The sequence below is a fragment of the Somniosus microcephalus genome, chromosome 6 (genome assembly GCF_052327205.1).
Source record: "Somniosus microcephalus isolate GS21.2 chromosome 6, FLI_Smic_1.0, whole genome shotgun sequence".
Taxonomy (NCBI): domain Eukaryota; kingdom Metazoa; phylum Chordata; class Chondrichthyes; order Squaliformes; family Somniosidae; genus Somniosus; species Somniosus microcephalus.
In genome coordinates this window covers 247,008,556-247,033,167 of record NC_140992.1, presented here as the reverse complement: position 1 = coordinate 247,033,167, position 24,612 = coordinate 247,008,556, and the positions used below count along the sequence as shown (strand labels likewise).

General features: G+C 45.8%; 1 protein-coding gene across 1 annotated transcript in view; it reads left to right on the top strand.

Annotated features, from left to right (window-relative positions):
- pmfbp1 (polyamine modulated factor 1 binding protein 1) overlaps positions 1-24,612 on the top strand; it is an 840,874-nt gene that overhangs the window by 750,090 nt on the left and 66,172 nt on the right. Inside the window, 3 exon segments of the mRNA XM_085991731.1 lie at positions 9,131-9,205; positions 17,557-17,650; positions 17,994-18,049. Coding sequence (XP_085847857.1) covers positions 9,131-9,205; positions 17,557-17,650; positions 17,994-18,049 — 225 coding nt within the window.

Here is a 24,612-nt window from a genome sequence, read left to right as displayed (position 1 = left end):
GGGCACAGGTTCCTGGTGTGTTTTGGCTGCCCGCAGAAGTAGCAGTTGGGTCCCTGACGCGTCGCGGCTGTCGTAGGGCTTCTGGGGGGAGAGCGGGGCCCCGCCGGTGTCGGGCTGCCGGGCGGGGAAGATGCCTTCCAAGATGGCGGCGCCCTCGGTGCACACGTGGCGGCGTGGACGGCGCGGGCTGAAGAGTAGGCATCCGAGTTTCTCTGGGCCACATCCAGGGATCGCGCGGTGTCCGCAGCCTGTTTCAGGTCCAACCCCGTTTTTTCCAGCAGTCTTTGCCGGATGTAAGTGGAGCTGAGGCCTGTGATAAAGGCATCGCGAACAAGCTCGTCAGTGTACACTGCGGCTTTTACATCTCGGCACTTGCAGTCTTTGCCAAGCATTTTCAGGGTGCTTAGGAACTCCTCCACCGATTCCCCAGGTCGCTGTGCGCGAGTAGCGAGCAGATGCCTAGCATACACCTCATTCGTAGGCTGCTGGTAATGCGCCTTTAAGATGTCGCAGGCGGCCAGGTACGTATCGGCGTCTTGGATGAGGGGGTAAACCCGGTGGCTTACCCAATTCCGCAGAATTCCGAGTCTTATCCTCGCAGCGTCCGTAGCGTCTTTGACGGCTGCGGAATTGTCCAGGAAGAATTCCATACACTCAAACCAGTGTCCGAAGCGTGCTGATGCGTCCGGAGCATGTTGATCCAAATCCAAACGTTCGGGTTTCAGGAGTTGATCCATAGTGTTGAAAAATAAGTTAATAAAATTGATGTGCCTCAATAATTCCGAGACTCGATGTTAGCGAAACAAAACAAGGCTTTTATTAACTTAGAAAGTAACACGTAAGAGAGAGAGGTATCTTCCTTCTGGAGACTGAGGCCAGACTGAGCTAGCTTACAAAAGGGGCCAGGTATGGGCGGAGCCTTACACACACAGCACATTCCAGCACATTCCAATAAACAATACAATGAGGACTGGGGGAAGGGAAATGACACTGAAACCGACCACAGTCACAGGCAGCGATGAATGGAATATTTCATCACAGGGGGAAGGAGCACCTCAGGCCTGGCCCGATCGACCCCTGCGAAGGAAGGAAGGCGGCGATCTCTCCCTCCCTGTCCCACCCCCTCACTCTTTCCCTCCCTCCCCTCTCCCTCTCCTCACTCTCCCTCCCCCTCTCCTCACCCTCCCTCCCCCTCTCCTCTCCCTCCCTCGCCCTCTCCTCTCCCTCCCCCTCTCTCCCTCCCTCGCCCTCTCCTCTCTCTCCCCCTCTCCTCTCCCTCCCTCCCCTCTTCTCTCCCTCCCCCTCTCCCTCCCTCCCCCTCTCCTCTCCCTCCCCCCTCTCCTCTCCCTCCCCCCCTCTTCTCCCTCCCTCCCCCCCTCTTCTCCCTCCCTCACCCCTTCTCCGCTCCCTCCCTCCCCCCCTCTCCTCTCCCTCCCTCCACCTCCGCGGATCAGCGCCTCAGGGCCAGCCAGTGTGCGGCCTAGCGCGTGAGGCCGGGCCGGACTCACCTTAGCTCTCTCCCTCCCTCCCCCTCTCCTCTCCCTCCCCCTCTCCTCTGCCTCCCCCGCGGCAGGCAGCGAGAGGCGGGACCTGTGGGAGACTCGGCGGCGGCGGCAATAAAAGCGGCAGCGAGGCCATGAGAGGCCTCAGAGCAGCGGCGGCAGGCAGCGAGAGGCGGGACCTGTGGGAGACTCGGCGGCGGCGGCAATAAAAGCGGCAGCGAGGCCAGGAGAGGCCTCAGAGCAGCGGCGGCAGGCAGCGAGAGGCGGGACCTGTGGGAGACTCGGCGGCGGCGGCAATAAAAGCGGCAGCGAGGCCAGGAGAGGCCTCAGAGCAGCGGCGGCAGGCAGCGAGAGGCGGGACCTGTGGGAGACTCGGCGGCGGCAATAAAAGCGGCAGCGAGGCCAGGAGAGGCCTCAGAGCAGCGGCGGCAGGCAGCGAGAGGCGGGACCTGTGGGAGACTCGGCGGCGGCGGCAATAAAAGCGGCAGCGAGGCCAGGAGAGGCCTCAGAGCAGCGGCGGCAGGCAGCGAGAGGCGGGACCTGTGGGAGACTCGGCGGCGGCGGCAATAAAAGCGGCAGCGAGGCCAGGAGAGGCCTCAGAGCAGCGGCGGCAGGCAGCGAGAGGCGGGACCTGTGGGAGACTCGGCGGCGGCGGCAATAAAAGCGGCAGCGAGGCCAGGAGAGGCATACCAAACTCCAGTCTGTGAGCTCGGTAGTTGCAGGGAGGTAAAAAGTAATCGGGGTGTGACGTCACCAGGGAGCAGGTAAGTGATTGGTTGGTGAGTATTTCTCTCTTTTCATTACAAGCTTGAATTCTGTGGTGTTAAATTTCTAGGGGCTCTGTTGTGGTGAGGACAGTTGGTAAATAAAGCGCCCTAGAGTATACCTGTAACTGGGGTATTGAATAAATTTTTAGATTAATTAAAGGAGTAAGTCATGGCAGGAGAGCTCAGACCCGTGTTCTGCTCCTCCTGCTCTATGTGGGAAATCAGGGACGCTGCCAGTGTCCCTGGCGACCATGTGTGCAGGAAATGCATCCAGCTGCAGCTACTTGTAGACCGCATTGTGGCGCTCGAGCTGCGGGTGGATGAATTTTGGAGCATACGCGATGCTGAGAGGCTCGTGGATAGCACGTTTAGCGAGTTGTTCACGCCTCAGGGTAGGGCAGCACAGGGGGTGACCATCAGGCGGAGCAACAAAGGCAGGCAGGTAGTGCAGGGAACCCCTGCGGACATCCCCCTTTCAAACAAGTATACCGCTTTGGATACTGTTGAGGGGGATGACTCACCAGGGGAAGGCAACAGCAGCCAACTTCCTGGCACTGGCGGTGCTCCTGCTGCCCAGGAAGGGGGGAAAAAGAGTGGGAGAGCAATAGTGGTAGGGGATTCTATAGTAAGGGGAACAGATAGGCGTTTCTGTGGCCGTAGACGTGAATCCAGGATGGTTTGTTGCCTCCCTGGTGCCAGGGTCAAGGATGTCACTGAGCGGCTGCAGGGCATTCTGGAGGGGGAGGGTGAACAGCCAGTGGTCGTGGTCCACATTGGTACCAACGACATAGGTAAAAAGAGGGATGAGGTCCTGCAGCAAGAATTTAGGGAGCTAGGTGAAGGATTAAAGAGCAGGACCTCAAGGGTTGTAATCTCTGGATTACTCCCGGTGCCACGTGCTAGTAAGTATAGGAATAGGAAGATAGAACAGATGAATGCGTGGCTAAAGGGATGGTGCAGGGGGGAGGGCTTTAGTTTCCTGGATCACTGGGTCTGCTTCTGGGAAAGGTGGGACTTGTACAAGTCGGACGGTTTACACCTGAACCAGAGGGGAACCAATATCCTTGCGGGGAGGTTTGCTAGCACTGCTGGGGGGGGTTTAAACTAACTTGGCAGGGGGATGGGGTACAGAGTGGAGCTATAGTAGGGGGTGATTTACAGCCAAATACAGAGGGAAAAACAAGTCAGCTGGGAAGGCAAAGCAAATATGTGAAGGCAAAAGAGAATATGGCAGGGCTGGAAGGCATTTATTTTAATGCAAGGAGTCTTGCAAATAAGGTGGATGAACTGAAGTTGTTGTTGAACACATGGGAGTACGATATTGTTGCTATCACGGAGACATGGTTGAGGGAGGGTCAGGACTGGCAGCTCAATATTCCGGGGTATGGAATCTTCAGGCGAGACAGAGGGGGGTGTAAAAGGGGAGGGGGTGTTGCAATATTAATTAAGGAGTCAATTACTGCTGTAAGGAGGGATGATATATTAGCGGGTTCCTCTAATGAGGCCATATGGGTAGAACTTAAAAACAAAAAGGGGGCAAGCACTTTGCTGGGAGTGTACTATAGGCCCCCAAACAGTCAGGGGGAGATAGAGGAACAGATATGTAGGCAAATCTCAGAAAAGTGCGAAAATAATAGGGTAATAATAGTGGGGGATTTCAACTTCCCCAATATAAATTGGGATAGTCAGAGTGTGAAAGGCTTAGAAGGTGCAGAATTCTTAAAGTGCATCCAGGAGAGCTTTTTGAGCCAACATGTAGAAAGTCCTACAAGAGAGGGGGCGGTACTGGACCTAATTCTGGGGAATGTAGCCGGGCAAGTGGTGGAAGTGTCAGTAGGAGAGCATTTTGGCGACAGTGACCACAATTCGGTGAGATTTAAGGTGGTCATGGAAAAAGACAAAGACGGCCCGGAAATAAGGGTTCTAAATTGGGGGAAGGCCGATTTTAATATGATAAGGCAGGATCTGGCCAAATTGGACTGGGAGCAGCTACTTATAGGAAAATCCGCATCAAAACAGTGGGAGACTTTCAGAAGGGAAATAGAGAGAGTACAACGCCAACATGTTCCTGTAAAGGTCAAGGGTGGGACCAACAAGCAAAGGGAACCTTGGATGACAAGGGATATACAAAAATGCATTAGAAATAAAAGGGGGGCTTTTGGCAGTTACAAAAGACTAAAGACGGAAGAAGCCCTAGAGGAGTATAAAAAATGCAGGGGCATACTTAAAAAAGAAATTAGGAGGGCGAGGAGGGGCCATGAAATAACACTGGCGAGCAAAATAAAGGAAAATCCTAAGATGTTTTATAAGTATATTAAGGGCAAGAGGATAACCAGGGAAAGGGTAGGGCCCATTAGGGACCAAAGTGGCAATCTGTGTGTAGAGCCAGATGATGTAGGCGGGGTTTTAAATGAATTTTTTGCATCTGTGTTCACTATGGAGAAAGACGATGCAGACATAGAAATCGGGCAAGGGGGCTGTGACATACTTGAACATATTAGCATCGAGAGGGAGGAGGTGCTAGCGGTTTTAGCAGGCCAAAAAGTGGATAAATCCCCAGGCCCAGACGAGATGTATCCCAGGCTGCTGTGGGAGGCAAAGGAGGAGATTGCAGGGGCTCTGACACAAATTTTCAGAACCTCTCTGGCCACAGGGGATGTACCAGAGGACTGGAGAACAGCTAACGTAGTACCATTATTCAAGAAGGGTAGCAGGGATAAACCAGGGAATTACAGGCCAGTGAGCCTAACATCTGTGGTAGGGAAATTATTGGAAAAAATTCTGAGGGACAAAATTAGTCTCCACTTGGAGAGGCAAGGATTAATCGGGGATAGTCAGCATGGCTTTGTCAAGGGTAAATCATGTCTGACAAATCTGATTGAATTTTTCGAGGGGGTGACTAGGGGGGTGGATGAGGGAAATGCTGTGGATGTGGTTTACATGGACTTCAGTAAAGCTTTTGACAAAGTCCCGCATAGGAGACTGGTCAAGAAGGTAAGAGCCCATGGGATCCAGGGTGCCGTGGCGCGTTGGATCATAAACTGGCTGAGTGGCAGGAGGCAGAGGGTGATGGTCGAAGGTTGCTTTTGTGACTGGAAGCCTGTGTCCAGTGGGGTACCTCAGGGATCGGTGCTGAGTCCCTTGTTGTTTGTGATCTACATAAATGATTTGGATGAGAATGTAAAAGGTATGATCAGTAAGTTCGCAGATGACACGAAAATTGGTGGGGTGGTAAATTGTGAGGAGGAAAGCCTCAGGCTACAGGACGATATAAACGGGTTGGTCAGATGGGCGGAAAAGTGGCAAATGGAATTTAACCCTGAAAAGTGCGAGGTGATGCATTTTGGACGGACAAATAAGGCAAGGGAATACACAATGAGTGGTAGGACCCTAGGAAGTACAGAGGGTCAGAGGGACCTTGGTGTACATGTACATAGATCCCTGAAGGCAGCGGAACAGGTAGATAAGGTGGTTAAAAAGGCATATGGGATACTTGCCTTCATTAGCCGAGGCATAGAATATAAGAGCAGGGAGGTTATGATGGAACTGTACAAAACGCTGGTGAGGCCACAGCTGGAGTACTGTGTGCAGTTCTGGTCACCTCACTATAGGAAGGATGTGATTGATTTGGAGAGGGTGCAGAGAAGATTCACCAGGATGTTACCTGGGATGGAGCGCCTCAGCTATGAAGAGAGGCTGGACAGGCTGGGGTTGTTTTCCTTGGAGCAAAGAAGGCTGAGGGGGGACCTGATTGAGGTGTACAAAATGATGAGGGGCATAGATAGGGTAGACAAAGAGGAACTTTTCCCCTTAGTAGGGGGGTCAATAACAAGGGGGCATAGATTCAGGGTAAGGGGCAGGAGATTTAGAGGGGATTTGAGGAGGAACTTTTTCACCCAGAGGGTGGTTGGAATGTGGAACTCAATGCCTGAAAGGGTGGTAGAGGCAGGAACCCTCACAACATTCAAGAAGCATTTGGATGAGCACTTGAAATGCCATTGCATACAAGGCTATGGACCAAATGCTGGAAAATGGGATTAGACTGGACAGGGATGGATGGGCGGCGCAGACACGATGGGCCGAAGGGCCTCTTTCTGTGCTGTAAAACTCTATGACTCTATGACCCTCCCCCTCCCTCTCTCCCTCCCTCTCTCTCTCCTCTCCCTCCCTCCACCCCCTCTCCTCTCCCTCCCTCCCCCTCCGCGGATCAGCGCCTCAGGGCCGGCCGGTGCGCGGCCTAGCGCGTGAGGCCCGGCCGGAGTCACCTTAGCTCAGGTCGCGCTCCGGGCCAATGTTGACGCGTGCGCTGACTCCCGCCCCGCCAGCCTTTACTAAGATGGCGGCGATGGCTACGCTCGGCTTAGTCCCGCGCTGCCAGCCTTTACCAAGATGGTGGCGATCGCGGGGCGGGCAGTACCTAGCTCGGGCGTGGCTGGCTAGGAGAGTTCGAGGCCTGCAGGTGGGGTAAGCCTCCAAGGTTGCGGCGCCCAGCGGAGGTAGCGAGTCAAGAAGAAAAAAAGAGGGTGAAAGGTAGGAAAATTAATCAGCTTACAAAAAATATTTACAAATTAATTTACTCCCCTCCACACACACACAGAAAGTGGGAAAAATAAACACACAAAGTGGGAAAAATAAATCGTTAGGAATCAAGATGGCGGCCACTCACCTCAGCTCAGAAGGATTAGGCCCACCCACACACGCAATGAAACGCCCCCCGTGACGCACCGATTGGTCAACCATCAGGTTAATCCCCTGTATGGTCAACCATCAGGTTAATCCCCTGTACGATTGGTTAACCATCACGTCACTCAACGCTAATGAGCGGAATGTTGCCGTTTTTTTAACCTTTTTTGTATACTGTCTGAACAATTTTTGTCTAACCAAGAAGTAAATGCGCCTATTAGACTCCCCTAATGATAAGCTTTCTTTTGATATAACATATGTGTAGGTACGCTCTATAACTTTTGATTGTATAACCGGACAGACAGAAAGACAGACAGACAGACAGAAAGACGAACAGACAGACGGACCAACCGTTTATATATATATAAAGCTTGCTAGCATGGGGTATAAAGCTATAATGACAACATTTATTGACCACAATATTCGCAGTTAGTGATGGTGAAGGGAAAATGACAGCTGCAATCGATTCTGGATGACTAACTTCACTAAAAAGGATTATATATATTATATAGAATAAAACTGTCTGGGAATGTGTTCTTTCTGATAACAAATAAACTTCACAAACCATTCAAGCTATGTTCTCATCATTCATAATATGATCTGTACCCCTTGAGTGTGTTGCATCTTTATTCTGTCTATATTAAAAGTAGTTTATATCAAACCAGAACTTGATGTTTAAAATTGAATTAAATGAAAATCTTGCTTTTAAGGTCATTACAAACTATCTAATAATTATTTTAAAATATTGCCAGAATTGAGGATTGCATCTTGAGTGTCCTTACTGAACAATGGCATTTTGTTGCACCCTGTGATTGGTCCATGGGGACATTAGCATTGTTGCTAAGTAGCTACATGGACCAGTGTTACTGAGTAATGTGATTGACATCATCTAATGGCATCACAGAAGTAAGCAGCGTCACAAAGCTCAACCCATTGATGGCGCAATATCATTAGCCTTAGATTAAATAAATTAATACAAAAGTAATCTAATAAAGGGATTGTTGCGTGTCACACTTGCATCATGCAATTCTTAGCAACAAAATTGCATCACTCATGCGACTTTGATATGAATCTGATTACTGTGCTGCCTGTCGCACCACTTCTGATCATGAGGAGGATTGTGAATCAATTGAAATACTGGCACAATTAAATTGAGCCCAGCACTGCCCCGAGTGTGTGTAATTTATTCATAGTATCTGGCATCTGCTTTGGTCCCTGAGCCAGAACTCACATCTGCTCTACTCCCCGACCCTAAGCCCGTCCCTAACCATAGATAGTCATTTTGAAGAATGAGTGTCCACCAAGACTTCATGGCAGTAAGCACCCACTGATCTGGTTTATTCCATAAAATAATCTTGGCATAACTAATAAAGCCCAGAATCAGATCAGGTAAAGTAATATTTGTGGATATGTGCAGATAGTTTCCAAACACACGCAACCATAGTAAAAACTCCAACCAGATCACAGCTAATTTTTTTAAAATTCTGCTTACAGGAAACTTTCTGGTATCCGGCACGGACGGGACCGACGTGTTGTCGGTTCATCAACAATTCCGGATAACCGAACGCTATAGTAAAAGATACGGAGCTCAGAGCTCTGTATAAAGCAACAAACCCTGTTGCTTCAAAACAATCGGCACAAGTTGCAAGTGTCTCTGTAGCTTAGCAACAGCTTCAGCTACACCTTTGCACAGCAACAAATGGAGTAAAAAAAAGTAATAAAAGTTATCTGAACCGACTCCTGAATTTTGCCGGTGGATAGAGCGTTCCGGTTATTTAGGGGCCGGCTAATCGAAAGTTTCCTGTATTTTTCTTTTTTCTAAATTTCTGACCATGGTGAATGCCAGGAAAGATCCACTAGTGTGTGTTACAAAAACTCCAGCAGACTTGATCTGTTTTTTATTATTCAACTGTAGATTTCTCTGTAGCAACATGATAAGCAGAAAGAAAAACTGAATGTTTGAATTCTGATATAAAAACAGGAAAGGCTGGGAAAATATACAGCATGTAAGTCAGTATCTGAAAGAGAACGAGACATTACTGATACTTTCACTCTGCATCAAACCAAGGTGCCTTCCTGACCAAAATATAATTCCATGGGGTCTTTTATTATGTTTTTTATGTCTCTCCTGTATTTGCTACAAGTAATTAAAACTTTTGTGCTTTTTTTTTTAAACAGGCAAGCCAATGAAAAACTTGGAAATAAGATCAAAGAGCAAACCAAGCAAATTCTCCAATTATCAACTGAGAAAGAGTAAGTGCTGCCACTTGGAACCGACTAGTATAAATGTCAGACTTCGCGGTATTGGTATTCGAGTTACTAGTACTGTACCAGATCTGTGCTGGCTGATAACACTCCTTTGGGTAGAAAGGAGAAACAGCACAGTCCCTTTCAGACACAGTTGTTTATTGACCTACAAAGACAGATATGAGCAAATTATTTTTAGCAGCAGACTAGACTGATCAAAACCAGACGGGTCAATCGCTACTCTGCCAATTAAGATGTGGGATGGTACAACTGAGCATGTAAATATTTTTCCAGGAATCCCAGGTCAGTGATGACATTGCTCAGATGACGTTTCGAGCTTCAGTTTCCCTTTCTTCCTCACATCCTCCATGATTCCCCAGACTAATTATGCCTGACACGTCTTATGATTCATTTGACCTTTGCACATTTTAATCACTGTCTTCCCACTTCTACTTAAAGACATGAAAGCTTATTGCATTTCAGTCAATTTAAAATAACAATAGGGAACATTCCAGAGCTAGATTTAGATTTCCTGGGGTCCTGGGCACCACAAACATTCACCCTTTGTGAGTGGCTGGTGCTGGAAATCCTGCTCTGCAAATTCAGTGCTTTCACAGCACATCCTTAGCAATGCACTGAGAGGAAAATTTTCATATAATAAGCTGACCTCACGTATGAGGCAAGGTTAGCTCATTTGTGGGCAAGCACAGAGAGTGCCTTCAGATCAACCGTCCCTGCATTATTGGCCCCATGTTAAATGTAATGACAGAAAATTGGAGTTTACTTCCTGAGTATGAAGTATTATAACTTACCTGTATTCAACATATTCTTTACAATTTTTTTTTTGGTTTTGCAATTTAGTACTATCCAACACAATATCCATCAAACACAGGCACAAATGTAATTACACATCGTTATGTGGTTCAGTGACTTTTAGATTCTGTTATCATGAATGAGCAGTCCACTAGGTTGAGGTCTCTCGTGCTTATTCACTGTCTTTTCATTTCACGATTGGCATCTATGCATAGGGGGTACTACCCAGGAGACTTCAGTGTCAGACAAAGCCCATCAAACACTTAGCCTTACATGTGCCTGAGCTGTAAGACATCCTACCCAACAACTGACATTTATATGCCCTTCATTTAATAACTATTAAAGGATGGGCATTTCACAATCAAATCATTGTACTTGGTTCCTTGATTGTCATTTTTTTGAAGGAGGGGATTAACCTACTGCTAAATTTCATGGTTCCATGTCCTGTCACATGTTGCTGGTTTCTATGTGTGACACTAAGACGTCACTGCTTTAGTGGGCGCCGTATTTTAGGCCAGTAGGAACTGCTATTATTTTGTAATTCAAGCAGGAATAAACAGAACAGGTGGACATGACATCGGATGATGAGGTTAGAAATGAGATAGCTACATTTAAAATAAAAAGAGGCAAAATCTTAGACTGGGTATTATGTAATGAGAAAGGATTAATTAGCAATCTTGTTGTACGAGGCCCCTTGGGTCAGAGCGATCATAATATGATAGAATTCTTCATTAAGATGGAGAGTGAAATAGTTGACTCAGAGACTAGGGTCCTGAATTTAAATAAAGGGGACTACGATGGTATGAGGTGCGAGTTGGGTAGGATTGATTGGGGAATGACACTCAAAGGGTTGACGGTGGATGGGCAATGGCAAACATTCAAAGATCACATGGATGAACTACAGAATTTGTTCATCCCAATTTGGCATAAAAATAAAACAAAAAAGGTGACTAACCGTGGCTAACAAGGGAAATTAGGGATAGCATAAGATCCAAGGAGAGGACATATAAATTGGCCAGAAAAAGCAGTAAACCTGAGGATTGGGAACAGTTTAGGATTCAACAAAGGAGGACAAAGGGATTAATTAAGAGGGGGAAAATAGAGTATGAGAGTAAGCTTGCATGGAACATAAAAACTGACTGTAAAAGCTTTTATAAATATGTGAAGAGAAAAAGATTGGTGAAGTCAAGCGTAGGTCCCTTGCAGTCAGAATTTATAATGGGGAACAAAGAAATGGCAGACCAATTAAATACATACTTTGGTTCTGTCTTCACAAAGGAGGACACAAATAACCTCCCAAAGATGTCGGGGAACATAGAGGGAGAAATTGAGTATAGCCCTGTTTGAGGCGCCAGCCTCGCCAGGGCGCTAAAAGTAGCGCCCCGGAAGCATTCGCGGCCGCCCGCCGGAAATTGAGTGGTAGCGCCCCAAAGGGAAGCGCGGCGCTACTGGAGGTGCCCCACATCCCTCTTGGGGCGCTGCGACTAAATATCGTGGTGCTACGTGCCGCAGCGCCACACACTGCGGCATGTCGCGCTGCGGTATTGCAGGCCTTCCTCCCCTTCTTAAAGGGGAGGGGCCTTGTGCAGTGCGATCTGGGGCCCAGCTGGGCCCCCGAGGATCAGGAGTGCAGGCAAAAGAGCCCAGCACCGAGGAGAAGTGCCGGGCTCTAGGAGCGCAGCCGGCACTCCGCGGGGGGGCGGGTTCAGGAGGCCGGGGATGGGAACGCAGGCAGGTGCTGGCAGGCGGCCAACAACAAAAATGGCCGCCCCACACCTCCTTTAATTTGCGCCTCCCCGGCCGCAGGTAGGCCCCCCTGAACCAGTCGGACATAAAGTCCGGCAGTAAATCAGGGGGCGCTGCCAAATATCGCAGCCGGGGCACTGCGCACCCCGATGATGTCATCGGTAGCGGCGCAGCGCTAACGGTTAGCGCCACCACTAATGTCCCGCAGAATTTAGCGGGAGGCGTGGAAAGTGCCGCGCCCGGGCGCCAGTTGGCTTGCGACCCACTTAGCACCCTCTTAAGGCGGTAATGGGTGGCGCAGCCAACTGAATTCCTCCCCCATAGGGTCTAATTACAGGGAGGAACTGATAGAAATCAGTATTTGTAGGGAAATGGTGTTAGGGAAACTGATGGGATTGAGGGCCGATAAATCTCCAGGGCCTGATAATCTACATCCTAGGGTACTTAAGGAAGTGGCCCTAGAAATAGTAGATGCATTGTGGGTCATCTTCCAAAATTCAATAGACTCTGGAACAGTACCCATGGATTGGCGGGTAGCTAATGTTACCCCACTGTTCAAAAAGGGTGGTAGAGAGAAAACGGGGAATTACAGACCGGTAAGCTTGACATCGGTAGTGGGGAAAATGCTAGAGTCCATTATAAAGGATGTAATAGCAGAGCACTTGGAAAAAAGTGACCGGATCGGACAAAGTCAGCATGGATTTACAAAAGGTAAACCGTGCTTGACTAATCCTACTGGAATTTTTTGAGGATGTAACTGGTAAAATAGATAAGGGAGAACCAGTGGATGTGGTGTATTTGGATTTTCAAAAGGCTTTTGATAAGGTCCCACATAAGAGATTAGCGTGTAAAATTAAGGCACATGGGATTGGGGGCAAGGTATTGACTTGGATAGAGAACTGGTTGGCAGACAGAAGAGTTGGAATAAACGGCTCTTTTTCCGAGTGGCAGGCAGTGACTAGTGGGGTACCACAGGGATCGGTCCTTGGACCCCAGCTATTCACAATATATATTAATGATCTGGATGAGGGAACTAGATGCAATATCTCCAAGTTTGCAGATGACACAAAGCTAGGTGGGCGTGTGTGCTGTGAGGAGGATACCGAGAAACTCCAGTATGATTTGGACAGGTTGGGTGATTGGGCAGAAGCATGGCAGATGCAATATAACGTGGATAAATGCGAGGTTATCCACTTTGGTGTCAAAAACAGGAAGGCAGATTATTATCTGAATGGCAATAGATTGGGAGAAGGGGAAGTGCAACGAGACCTGGGCGTCCTTGTGCACCAGTCGCTGAAAGTAAGCATGCAGGTGCAGCAGGCGGTTAAGAAGGCAAATAGTATGTTGGCCTTCGTAGAGAGAGGATTTGAGTACAGTAACAAGGATGTCTTGCTGCAGTTGTACAGGGCCTTGGCAAGACCACATCTGGAGTATTGTGTGCAGTTTTGGTCGCCTTATCTGAGAAAGGATGTTCTTGCCATGGAAGGAGTGCAGCGAAGATTCACCAGGCTGATACCTGGGATGGCAGGAATGACGTATGAGGAGAGATTGGGTCGATTGGACTTGTACTCGCTGGAGTTTAGAAGAATGAGAGGGGATCTCATCGAAACTTATAAAATTCTAACAGGACTAGACAGACTGGATGCTGGAAGGATGTTCCCGATGGTCGGGGAGTCCAGAACCAGGGGTCACAGTCTAAGGATAAGGGGTAAGCCATTTAGGATAGAGATGAGGAGGAATTTCTTCACCCAGAGAGTGGTGAACCTGTGGAATTCTCTATCAAAGAAGGCAGTTGAGGCCAATTCATTAAATATATTCAAGAAGGAGTTGGATATATTTCTTAAGGCTAAAGGGATCAAGGGATATGGAGAGAAGGCAGGAACAGGGTTCTGAATTTGGACGATCAACCATGATCTCATTGAATGGTGGAGCAGGCTCGAGGGGCCGAATGGCCTACTCCTGCTCCTATCTTCTATGTTTCTACGTTAAAATATTAAATAAACTAATCAAACTCAAAAAGGATAAAACCCTTGATTACACCCGCACATTTTAAAAGAATCTAGGGAAGAGATAGCAGAGGCATTACTACACATATTTAATAATTCGTTAGAAAAAGGTGTAGTGCCACAGGACTGGCGGATAGCTAACGTAATACCTAAATTTAAGAAGGGAGATAGGACATGTCCAGGGAACTATAGACCAGTCAGCTTAACATCAGTGGTAGGAAAAATAATGGAATCCCTACTAAAGGAGAAAATAGAAGAAAATCTAGAAACCAAAAATATAATAATGAATATTCAGCATGGATTTCAAAAGGGAAAGTCTTGCTTGACCAACCTCATTGAATTTTTTGAAGAGGTAACAGTGAGGGTAGACAAGAGTAATACAGTAGATGTAATTTATCTAGATTTTCAGAAGGCCTTCAATAAGGTACCCCATAATAGACTGATAATTAAGGTCAGAGAATGTGGAGTCAGGGACAGAATGGATAATTAGCTGGCTTCAAGACAAAAAGCATAGAGTAGGCATAAAGGGTAGCTATTCAGAGTGGCAGAAGGTGGGAAGCGGTGTTCCACAAGGATCAGGGTGCTGGGACCACTGTTGTTCACAATTTATATTAACGATTTGGACTTTGGATACAAAAACACAATTTCTAAATTTCAAGATAACACCAAATTGGGGGGGATAGTCAATACTGAGGAGGACTGCAACAGATTACAATAAGACATTAATAAACTTGCAGAATGGGCATATAATTGGCAAATGAATTCCAACACAGATAAATATGAGGTATTACATTTTGATAAGAAAAATAGGAAGTTCGCTTATTACTTGGAAAATACAAATCTAAATGGGGTAGAAGAGCAGAGGGATCTCGGAGTACAAAGATACAAATCACTAAAAGTAGCGACACAGGTTAACAAGGCCATAAAAAAGCAAGCCAAGCACTAGGGTTTATTTCTGGAGGAATTGAATTGAAAAGTAGAGAAGTTATGCTAAACTTGTATCGAACCTTGGTTAGACCACACTTGGAGTACTGCGTACAATTGTAAAAAGGATATAGAGGCACTGGAGAGGGTGCAAAAAAGATTTACAAGGATGATACCAGAAATGCGTGTGTATAGCTATCAGGAAAGGATGAACAGGCTGGGTATCTTTTCTCTTGAAAAGAGAAGGCTGAGGGGTGACCTAATAGAGGTCTTTAAAATTATGAAAGATTTTGATAGAGTTGATACAGAGAGAGTGTTTCCACTTGTGGGGAAGAGCAAAACTAGAGGCCATCAATATAAGATAGTCACCAAGAAATCAAATTGAGAATTCAAAAGAAACCTCTTTACCCAGAGAGTGGTGAGAATGTGGAACTCGCTACCACTGGGAGTGGTTGTAGCGAATAGTATAGATGTATTTAAGGGGAGGCTAGATAAGCATATGAGGGAGAAGGGAATAGAGGGTTATGCTGATAGAGTTAGATGAGAAAAAACAGGAGGGGGCTCGAGTGGAACAAAGAACAAAGAAATGGCAGACCAACTAAATACATATTTTGGTTCTGTCTTCACAAAGGAGGACACAAATAACCTCCCAGAGATGCCGGGGAACATAGGGTCTGATGAAAGGGTGGAACTGAAAGAAATCAGTATTTGTAGGGAAATGGTGTTAGGAACATTGATGGGACTGAAGGCCGATAAATCCCCAGGGCCTGATAATCTACATCCCAGGGTACTTAAGGAAGTGGCCCTAGAAATAGTAGATGCATTGCTGGTCATCTTCCAGAACTCGATAGACTCTGGAACAGTACCCATGGATTGGAGGGTAGCTAATGTTACCCCACTATTCAAAGGGAGAACCAGTGGATGTGGTGTATTTGGACTTTCAGAAGGCTTTCGATAAGGTCCCACATAAGAGATTAGCGTGCAAAATTAAGGCACATGGGATTGGGGGCAAGGTATTGACTTGGATAGAGAACTGGTTGGCGGACAGAAAGCAAAGAGTTGGAATAAACGGGTCGTTTTCCGAGTGGCAGGCAGTGACGAGTGGGGTACCGCAAGGATCGGTCCTAGGACCCCAGCTGTCCACAGTATATATTAATGATCTGGACGAGGGAATTGGATGTAATATCTCCAAATTTGCAGATGACACAAAGCTGGGTGGGAGGGTATGCTGTGAGGAGGATGTCGTGAAACTCCAGTATGATTTGGACAGGTTGGGTGACTGGGCAGAAACATGGCAAATGCACTATAATGTGGATAAATGTGTGGTTATCCACTTTGGTGTCAAAAACAGGAAGGCAGATTATTATTTGAATGGCAATAGATTGGGAGAAGGGGAAGTGCAAAGAGACCTGGGTGTTCTTGTGCACCAGTCGCTGAAGGTAAGCATGCAGGTGCAGCAGGCGGTTAAGAAGGCAAATGGTATGTTGGCCTTCGTAGCAAGAGGGTTTGAGTACAGGAACAAGGATGTCTTGCTACAGTTGTACAGGGCCTTGGTGAGACCGCACCTTGAGTATTGTGTGCAGTTTTGGTCGCCTTACCTGAGGAAGGACGTTCTTGCCATGGAAGGAGTGCAGCGAAGATTCACCAGGCTGATACCTGGGATGGCAGGAATGACGTATGAGGAGAGATTGTGTCGATTGGGCTTATACTCACTGGAGTTTAGAAGATTGAGAGGGGATCTCATCGAAACCTATAAAATTCTGTCAGGTCTGGACAGACTAGATGCAGGAAGGATGTTTCTGATGGCCGGGGAGTCCAGAACCAGGGGTCATAGTCTAAGGATAAGGGGTAAGCCATTTAGGACTGAAATGAGGAGGAATTTCTTCACCCAGAGAGTGGTGAACCTGTGGAATTCTCTGCCACAAAGGGCAGTGGAGGCCAGTTCATTAAGAAATATATCCAACTCTTTCTTGAATATATTTAAAGCTAAAGGGATCAAGGGATATGGGGAGAAGGCAGGGACAGGGTACTGAAATTGGATGATCAGCCATGATCTCATTGAATGGCGGAGCAGGCTCGAAGGGCCGAATGGCCTACTCCTGCTCCTATCTTCTATGTTTCTATGTAAACGCTGGCATGGACTGGTTGGGCCGAATGGCGTATTTCTGTGCTGTATATCCTATGTGATCCTATGTAAACGTGGCGGGTTCTCCTAGCACAACCAGGCTATAGCAATGAGTTGATTCTCATTTTAGATATATTCTCATTTAGAGAGAAGACTCACTCTTGAAGTATCCCACCATACTAAATACCCAGGAGTGAACCAAGCATATCCATTACTCCCTTATATTGCAAGTATGCGCCATTGCAACAGAACCTATAGTGTTTGGTTTATAGGAATGTTTAAGGTTCAGAATCCCTGGATCCATTTTATTCTGGCAGTGGAGACGAGCCTGGCCTGTTGTTCTCCATCTCATATGAGATGCATTTGACTTGAATACATGAAAATGTTCGCTTACACTGGGAAATACAATATTTGCTCTGTGGTATTTATATTGTTTTTACACTAGGACAACCCGAGCACCATCTCAGTGGAAAAGTCAGCGTATAGCTTCTTTAATCTATGATAGAGTTAAGTTTTTCCTTACAAAATCAGGGTTTTACAAATTTATTGTGGCATAAAGCTTGGGGTTTGCAAAAGTGTTGTGGCACATTTTCTTCTAACATTGAATTAATGACTACCAGATGGTTTGTTGGTTGAAATATTTTTCACTGTTAGATATCGCATTTACATTCTGTTATACCTTTATCTTTGCTGCAGTAATGACCCTTTCTGTTATTGCTATTGTAATCTTTGTCTCAACACAGCCATCTACAGGAAATGAATGAACGACTACAACATGAGAACAAAAAATTAAAAGTTGAAATGGACAAGAAGAAGATAACAAATGAGAGGTTAAAGGTAAGCTGTGTAATTCCTTAACGGCACTACGGGAGGATGGAGAAGTAGTACTGTGTGAGTGTCAGCTTGGTACAGGCAAAACTGTTCCCAAAAGATGTCATTGGAATGCAAGTGTGATGTGATTTCTGATATCAATATATTTTTGACAAGTTTCATAAATAATCTTCAGTTGAAAACTTTTCCTACTCACCAAGGTTCTTGTATCAAAATGGAGTCGAACAAGATCTGAACCTAGACTGCCTCCATAGGCAGTCTGTAGCATCTGATCCCACAGTTCCTGCAAATGTGATTGTCCCATTTGTCCCCACTTATTGAACCTTGTTAATTCATGTCTCTTATACAGGCTCTGCACAGTTACCCGGCAGAGCATCAGCTCCGGAGCCAGCTTCAGGGTGAAGAGTGAGTACTTATCTCTGAATATTACCATGTTTCATTTTTTTTTAACTCGGTTATACATTGGAACCCTGGCATGATTCACATGATTGCAAATTGAAGCCCATTCTGTTTAACAGTGATGAGCTTTAAAGTAATTTCTGAATCTTAAACAATTTACGGTTTGTTTGTGCCTCCCCGATGGCTCAGCGAATTCATACAATAAATAACTGAACCATAGAGCTGACCAATAATCTGTGCTGAGTTAACACCAGTACAATTGGCCTCAGCAGCCCTAAGCTGGAAAAGGGAAATTTTCCTGATCACTATTAAGTGACCACCACTGGAAGTCTATGTTTGTGTATGTGTGGACATCAGATGAGGGCAGCAGAGTCAGGCTTGACTGAGATGGTTGAATAACCTGCTAACACTCACTATCAAGGCTCATGCATGAGTAATGGCCACTTGAGCAGCGAACTAGAGAGAAACCAGCAGCTGTAGAACTGTACTACAGCAAGGAGTCAAGGGGGGAAAAATTGGGTGAGTAGCGCCACCTGTTAGCGCCTAAAGAGGCAGTCAGTGGCTGTAGCGCCACTGGCTGCGCCTCCCGCGATATTCAGCAGGGGCGCTAATGGTGGCGTTAGTCTTTTGCGCTGCGCCGCCACCGATGACGTCATCGGTGTGCACAGCACCCCATTCGCGCCCCGATCGCGATATTTGGTAGCGAATGCCGCTGTAGCGCCGTTCGCTACCCGCACCCGGTTCACGGGGCCTTGCTGCGCCGGCAAAGGCGCAAGTTAAGGTGGAGGTGCGGGGCGGCCGCTTTTTCGCCGGCCGCCTGCCAGCACCTCCGTCCCCGGCCTCCTGGTCACCCGCCCCCCGCGGCATTGCCGGCTGTTTCCCGAGAGCCCGGCACTTCTCCTTGGTGCCGGGCTCTTTTGCCGGCACTCGCGATCGGGGCTCGTGCTGTTGCAGGCCCCTCCCCCTTAACAGAGGGAGGAAGGCCTGCAGTACCGCAGCGTGCCGTGCCGCAGCGTGTGGCGCTGCGGCACGTAGCGCTGCGAAATTCACTTTCAGTGCCCTAAGAGGGACGCGGGGCGCCTCGAGCCGCGCCCCGTCTCCCTCTAGGGGCACTTCAACTGAATTTGCGGCGATCACTAATGCGGCGATCGCGGCGCAAATTCCAGCGCCCAGGCGAACTTTGCGCTGCTTGGGTGCCTCAGGCCAATTTCTAGGCCAAGATCTTCAGGAGAAGAGAAAATTAGTAAGAGGGGAAAAAAGGAAAACAATTCATTGTTTTTCTGAATTGGCGTGGTTTAGCTCAGTTCAGCATTTGGATACTAACTCTGCCCTTTCCAGGTAAGTGCAGTATCAGATGTAGGATAGATGTCACCTGGACAAATCTGGTGGTTTAATTGTTAGAATCAAATTCTAAAATTTGAAAATCTGAAGAATAGTGCAGTGAATCCAAACTCTAATCTCCCCAGACATGCTAAAAGCTGCAATTGGACCACATCTATAACCAGATAATTCAAAGTTTTGTGTTTGGCCCACATCTGTAGGGTGACTAAATACAGATCACAAAACACTATCTGTAAAAAAGAAAAAACATTGAATCGCTATATAATTGTACATTCAGTACAAAGTTATCAAAAGTTTACCAATGAATAAGTCACAATCACCACAAAAACAAGTTGCTGGAAAATAAATTTCAAACTCCTTTGAACAGTCATGTTGTTTCTCCACCCAGCCCACAAATAAACGTAAAAACCTAAACGATTGTGAAAAAAAACCCACCAAACTTATCAGTAAATACCCATTCCATCTTCCAGTAACTAAAACAAGTTGCCTCTACACCGGTCTCTCCTCGTGCCTCGGGGCTTGCCTTTGCTCCATTTCGAGAGCCTAGTTCTTGAATCTTCCCTAACTCAGACTGAAAAATTCAAGAGCTACATCTCCAACAATAAATACCCCAGGATCGGATATCAAATAGAAAACAGCATGCATCCTATGATTGCTTTATTGTAATGGAATAGATTGGCCGGAGCAGTTAGTGACGGCAGATTATTTGTTCTGAATTGAAGGAGCTGCATGCTCCAGATTTTAAACCTTGCCAATCCCATGACCTGGACCTTCACTTAAGAGTATCCTATTGCTTAGTTACCCAGACCATCATCATAATCAAAATGTGTTACTACAATATGTGATCCATTGTACACTTGACAGAACAATACAAATCCAGGCAGGTGAGGTAGTGTTTTTGTAGTTCTCCCCATTATCATGCTATTATTATCATTTTCCCATGATGAGTGAGGAGTCCATACAGCTTCATTAGTTATTCAAGGCTCCCATTTTTTTACATTTTATAAATATGTATTTTTCTTTCAATTCATTATGACTATAACTTTTCTTACCTTTTTTTAACTGTAATTCACTGTCAACATGGGGTAAGATGATAGCAGATTGAAATGGTGAACTGTGAGAAGTGAATTTTTTAGCCCTTTTGCAAGTCTGGTCTGTTTCAGCAAAGCACCTGATCAGTTTCCTACTCCTGCTGTTTGTAACTTGTTACTTAATCTGTTGTGAGTGTTGCATTCCTCAGTTACCCAGACTATTACTAATGTAATTAATTGCTGGCTCCCTGTCCTCGCACCGAATACGACAGGGCCCTAGCCCAGGGATGGAATCATTGACAATGATACGGATTTTATGGTGGTGGCCAAATATGATGGCTTCGGTCTTCTTAATATTAAGGTGGAGGAAATTAAAGCTCATCCCAAGACTGAATGTCAGAGACAATGTGGAGAAGTAAAGCAGGGTGTCATCAGCATAAGTGTAGAAACTGACCAATGCCTTCGAATGATGTTGCCAAAGTGCAGCATGTATTTGAGGAAGAGGAGGGGGCCAAGGATAGATGTTTGGGGAATGTTAGACATAACTGTGCGGGAGCAGGAACAGAAGACATTTCTGGTTACGACTGGATAGGTAAGAGTAGAATCAAGCAAGGGCAGACCCACTGAGCTAGACAACACCAGCGATGCATTGGAGGAGGATGGTGTGATCGAGTGTGTCAAAGACTGCAGAGAGGTCAAGGAGGGATAATGCACCACGGTCTAAGTCACAGAGGATATAACTTGTGACTTTGATTAGGGCGTTTCACTGCTTTAACAAGGGTGGAAACCTGACTGGAGAGCTTCAAACAGGAAGTTGTGAGAAGGATGAGCATCAATTTGGGAGGTGACAACACATTCTAGGACACCAGAGAGGAAAGGCAGGTTGGAGATGGGGTGGCAGTTTGCAAGGACAGAGGGATCGAGGGTGTTTCTTTTGAGGAGGGAAATGGTAAGAGCAGTTTTGAAAGCGATGGGGACATTTCTCGAGGCGAGGGAACCATTTACAATGTTAGCTAGCATTGGAACCAGGAAGGGGAGTCGGGTGATAAGTAGTTTAGTGGGAATGAAGTCAAGGGGCCAGGAGTTGAGGGTGGAATGAAGCAAACACTTTCCTTCAACCTCCATCCCCATTTTTGTTTGCTCCTCTTTAAGTCTAACCGAGCCATGAACCATTCCTTGACCAACTATTCCCAGCAACACACTCTGATCAGCCACCAGAAGATGCACAGAAGAGATTAAGGTTGATGCAATCTCTGTTAATCTCTTCTGCTGTTGATGCCTCCTTGTTAATGACTTAGCTGAGACTGGGAAATCATGTGTTGGTAATATTTGTACAAAGCTGTGCTTGGCATTCTGGTGCAATGCATTGATACACCAGTTCTTCAGTACTGGACAACGTACATCGGTTCCTTCATGATAATTGAACATTTATAGAAGAAGTAAGTATACCAAGATTGCAGTATTACCAAGATGACAGATAATTGTGGATGTTTGTTTCTAACATACTTATGTTGGATGTCATGATGAAGGAATTAAACAGAGTTGGAAGAAAGCAGAATGAGAGATTTGCTTTTGGTTTTTGTTTATTTATAACAGTGCGAATATCTTTGACGTGTAACTAGTCATTTATGACCACATTGTCAAGATGTAAACTTAAACTCTGTAAAGCAATTAATCTTGCACTATTATTATATTTCTAGAAGTTGAGAAGGATCAGTGAGGAGGTCTGCTATCTCATTCAACAGTGAGCCATTGCTTGGCTGTCTTTTTCCTCTGAGCCCTGATAGTTAAAAGTATTTGTGAAAGCATTTACCTGAAACCTAATGTAGCTGTTTAATAAAGCGACAGGATTTGTCATTGACTGGTAATTACACCACAGAAAATCAATTCAACTGCTTCTTACTTAAAGGAAATCTACAGTTTTCCATTATGCAGCATAAAGGAAAAAATTTAATGCCTGACTGACATCCAAAAGGTCACATTCACTCCACAATCAAATAGTTATCAAAGAAAAAATCCAATTAACCCTATCACCACTTGTAGCAATACTATTTTTTCCATATACCATTTAAAGCACTTAGCTAGTGTACAGAGAGAATGGTGTGCAGGAAAATAACTCTAGCTGGAAAGCAAATACATAATTTAGTCACAAAAGATTATTGTGATCGTGAGAGCAGGAGGGGTTCTTATATAGGATCCGTTTGCTACAAGGCAAAACCTTAGTATATATTTAACATTTGGACATTTGACTTACAAGTCAATTAAAAGACATCAGCTGCATTATATTTGCTGTTTTCTGAAACAAAAAATGTTAAACAATCTTTTTAAAACTTGTTCATACACAAGGAAAGTACTAAGCCCATATTAGTCTGATTAGTCGTTGATTTCTGCACCATAGATGATTCTGTGCCATAAAAATAAGAAACACCTTGTCCTTAACCACTTTTCATTTCTGTGTGTTTATAGTTGCCATTCAACACCAAAACTATTTAAAATGGCTGATAAAATATTAAACTGCTTGATAAATTCTGCATGGATGCTTCATTACAGGAGGAGTTACGTTATTGGGCTTCATCCATTCATATTTTCAATTCTCTGTTTCGCTAACAAAGGATGCTGAGCTTTTGCCATTAGTACTGGTAAAAGAAAAGAAATGATTGACATGTGAAGTGGTTTCTGCCCACCTTAGCTGTTCTGTGAAAGCGCCTTCCCCTCACAGTCCTAGGTTGACATTATGGAAAGGCCTTTATTTTATTGATGATAATACTTATATAGACATGTTTTATAGATCATTATGAATTATCAATGCCTTCAATTTAAAAAATCTTTATTCTGTTTCCCACCCCGCACTTCTCAGAAAAGTCAGATTCAGTAAGACGCATAATGTTAATTGTTACTCTTGGAAAGATTTAATCAAAATATAATCTTTTTCAATGGGCTCTGTTAGTAACTGCTTTATATCTACTTCTTAACAGTCACTCATATATTTATCTTGATCTAATGTGTTCAGTACATGCTAGCACGCAATAATTACTGCCTAGAAGTTTGTTTGAAAAATGGGCACTGAAGGGTCCATTATGGCACTGGAACTGCGCCGCATGTGATATTGGCTCGGGCGCCCTGCAGTTGTCCAGGTCATCTGTTTGAAACTGCCGTTAGGCCCATTTTCTATCCAAATCGGTGGAACGAACACCTATTTCTGGTCCCTTTCTGAAATTGGTTTGCAACTGCTGCTGCAGTCAGATTTCTCAGGTGCACAGCAGCCAAACTAAAGCGACATCCAGAAGCTGCCCCCCTACCCATTGCCTTCTCCCCGCCCGGAAATACCTGCTGCCATCGGCTAGCGTCGAGCCTACCTATCTCGCTCCACTACGAACAATGAGCTGCTTCCAAGGCTGTGACTGGCGCCTGCAGTTCGCCATTACTATACTAATGAAGCCAGTGGACCAGTTTCCCATGGTCCTGCCACCAGCCTCTTTAGCTGTGTGCAGCATGAGCTGCACCTAGACCACTCTCTAATCTCATTTCTATGCTGAAGAGTATAACACAACTAAAGTTGCTGTAACATTTGTGCATCTAAGGAGGTTCCTCAATCAGTTGACATTATTTTGCACTGTTTACACCATTTTAGTTGCAAAGATCAAGTAATTGTCAGAAAAGGTAGATTTCCGACAACAAACTGGAAGTTCACTAAGGAAGATGTCAGCCTTGGCGCAGTGGTAGCACTCTCGCTTTTCAGAAGGTTCTGGGTTCAAGTCCCACTCCAGAGACTTGAGCACATAATCTAGGCTGTGTAAAGTCTGTGGGTTGTATAGCGAAGTAATACACAGACTACAAGAGTAACTTAAACAGGACTTTACTATTCGAAGGTCAGGGCGAATCTGCCCGATAAATTCTGCCACAGCACTTATATACCGGTGTGGTCACCGTCGGTATTACAGTATACAGCAGCCAGGATAAAGTAGTGCCACACCTAAAATAGTTCTCTTAAAGGTGGACGGTTACATACAATAGTTCTCTTAAAGGTAGAACAGTTACATACACTACAATCCTCCCTTTTTAGCTTACAACATACTTATTCCCCATTAACATAACATCATAACATATCCAACTTCATGTTACAACAGTTCACAGAGGTAGTCTCTGCGGAAACAGTTCACAGATTCAGTCTCTGCGGGAAACAGTTCACAGATTCAG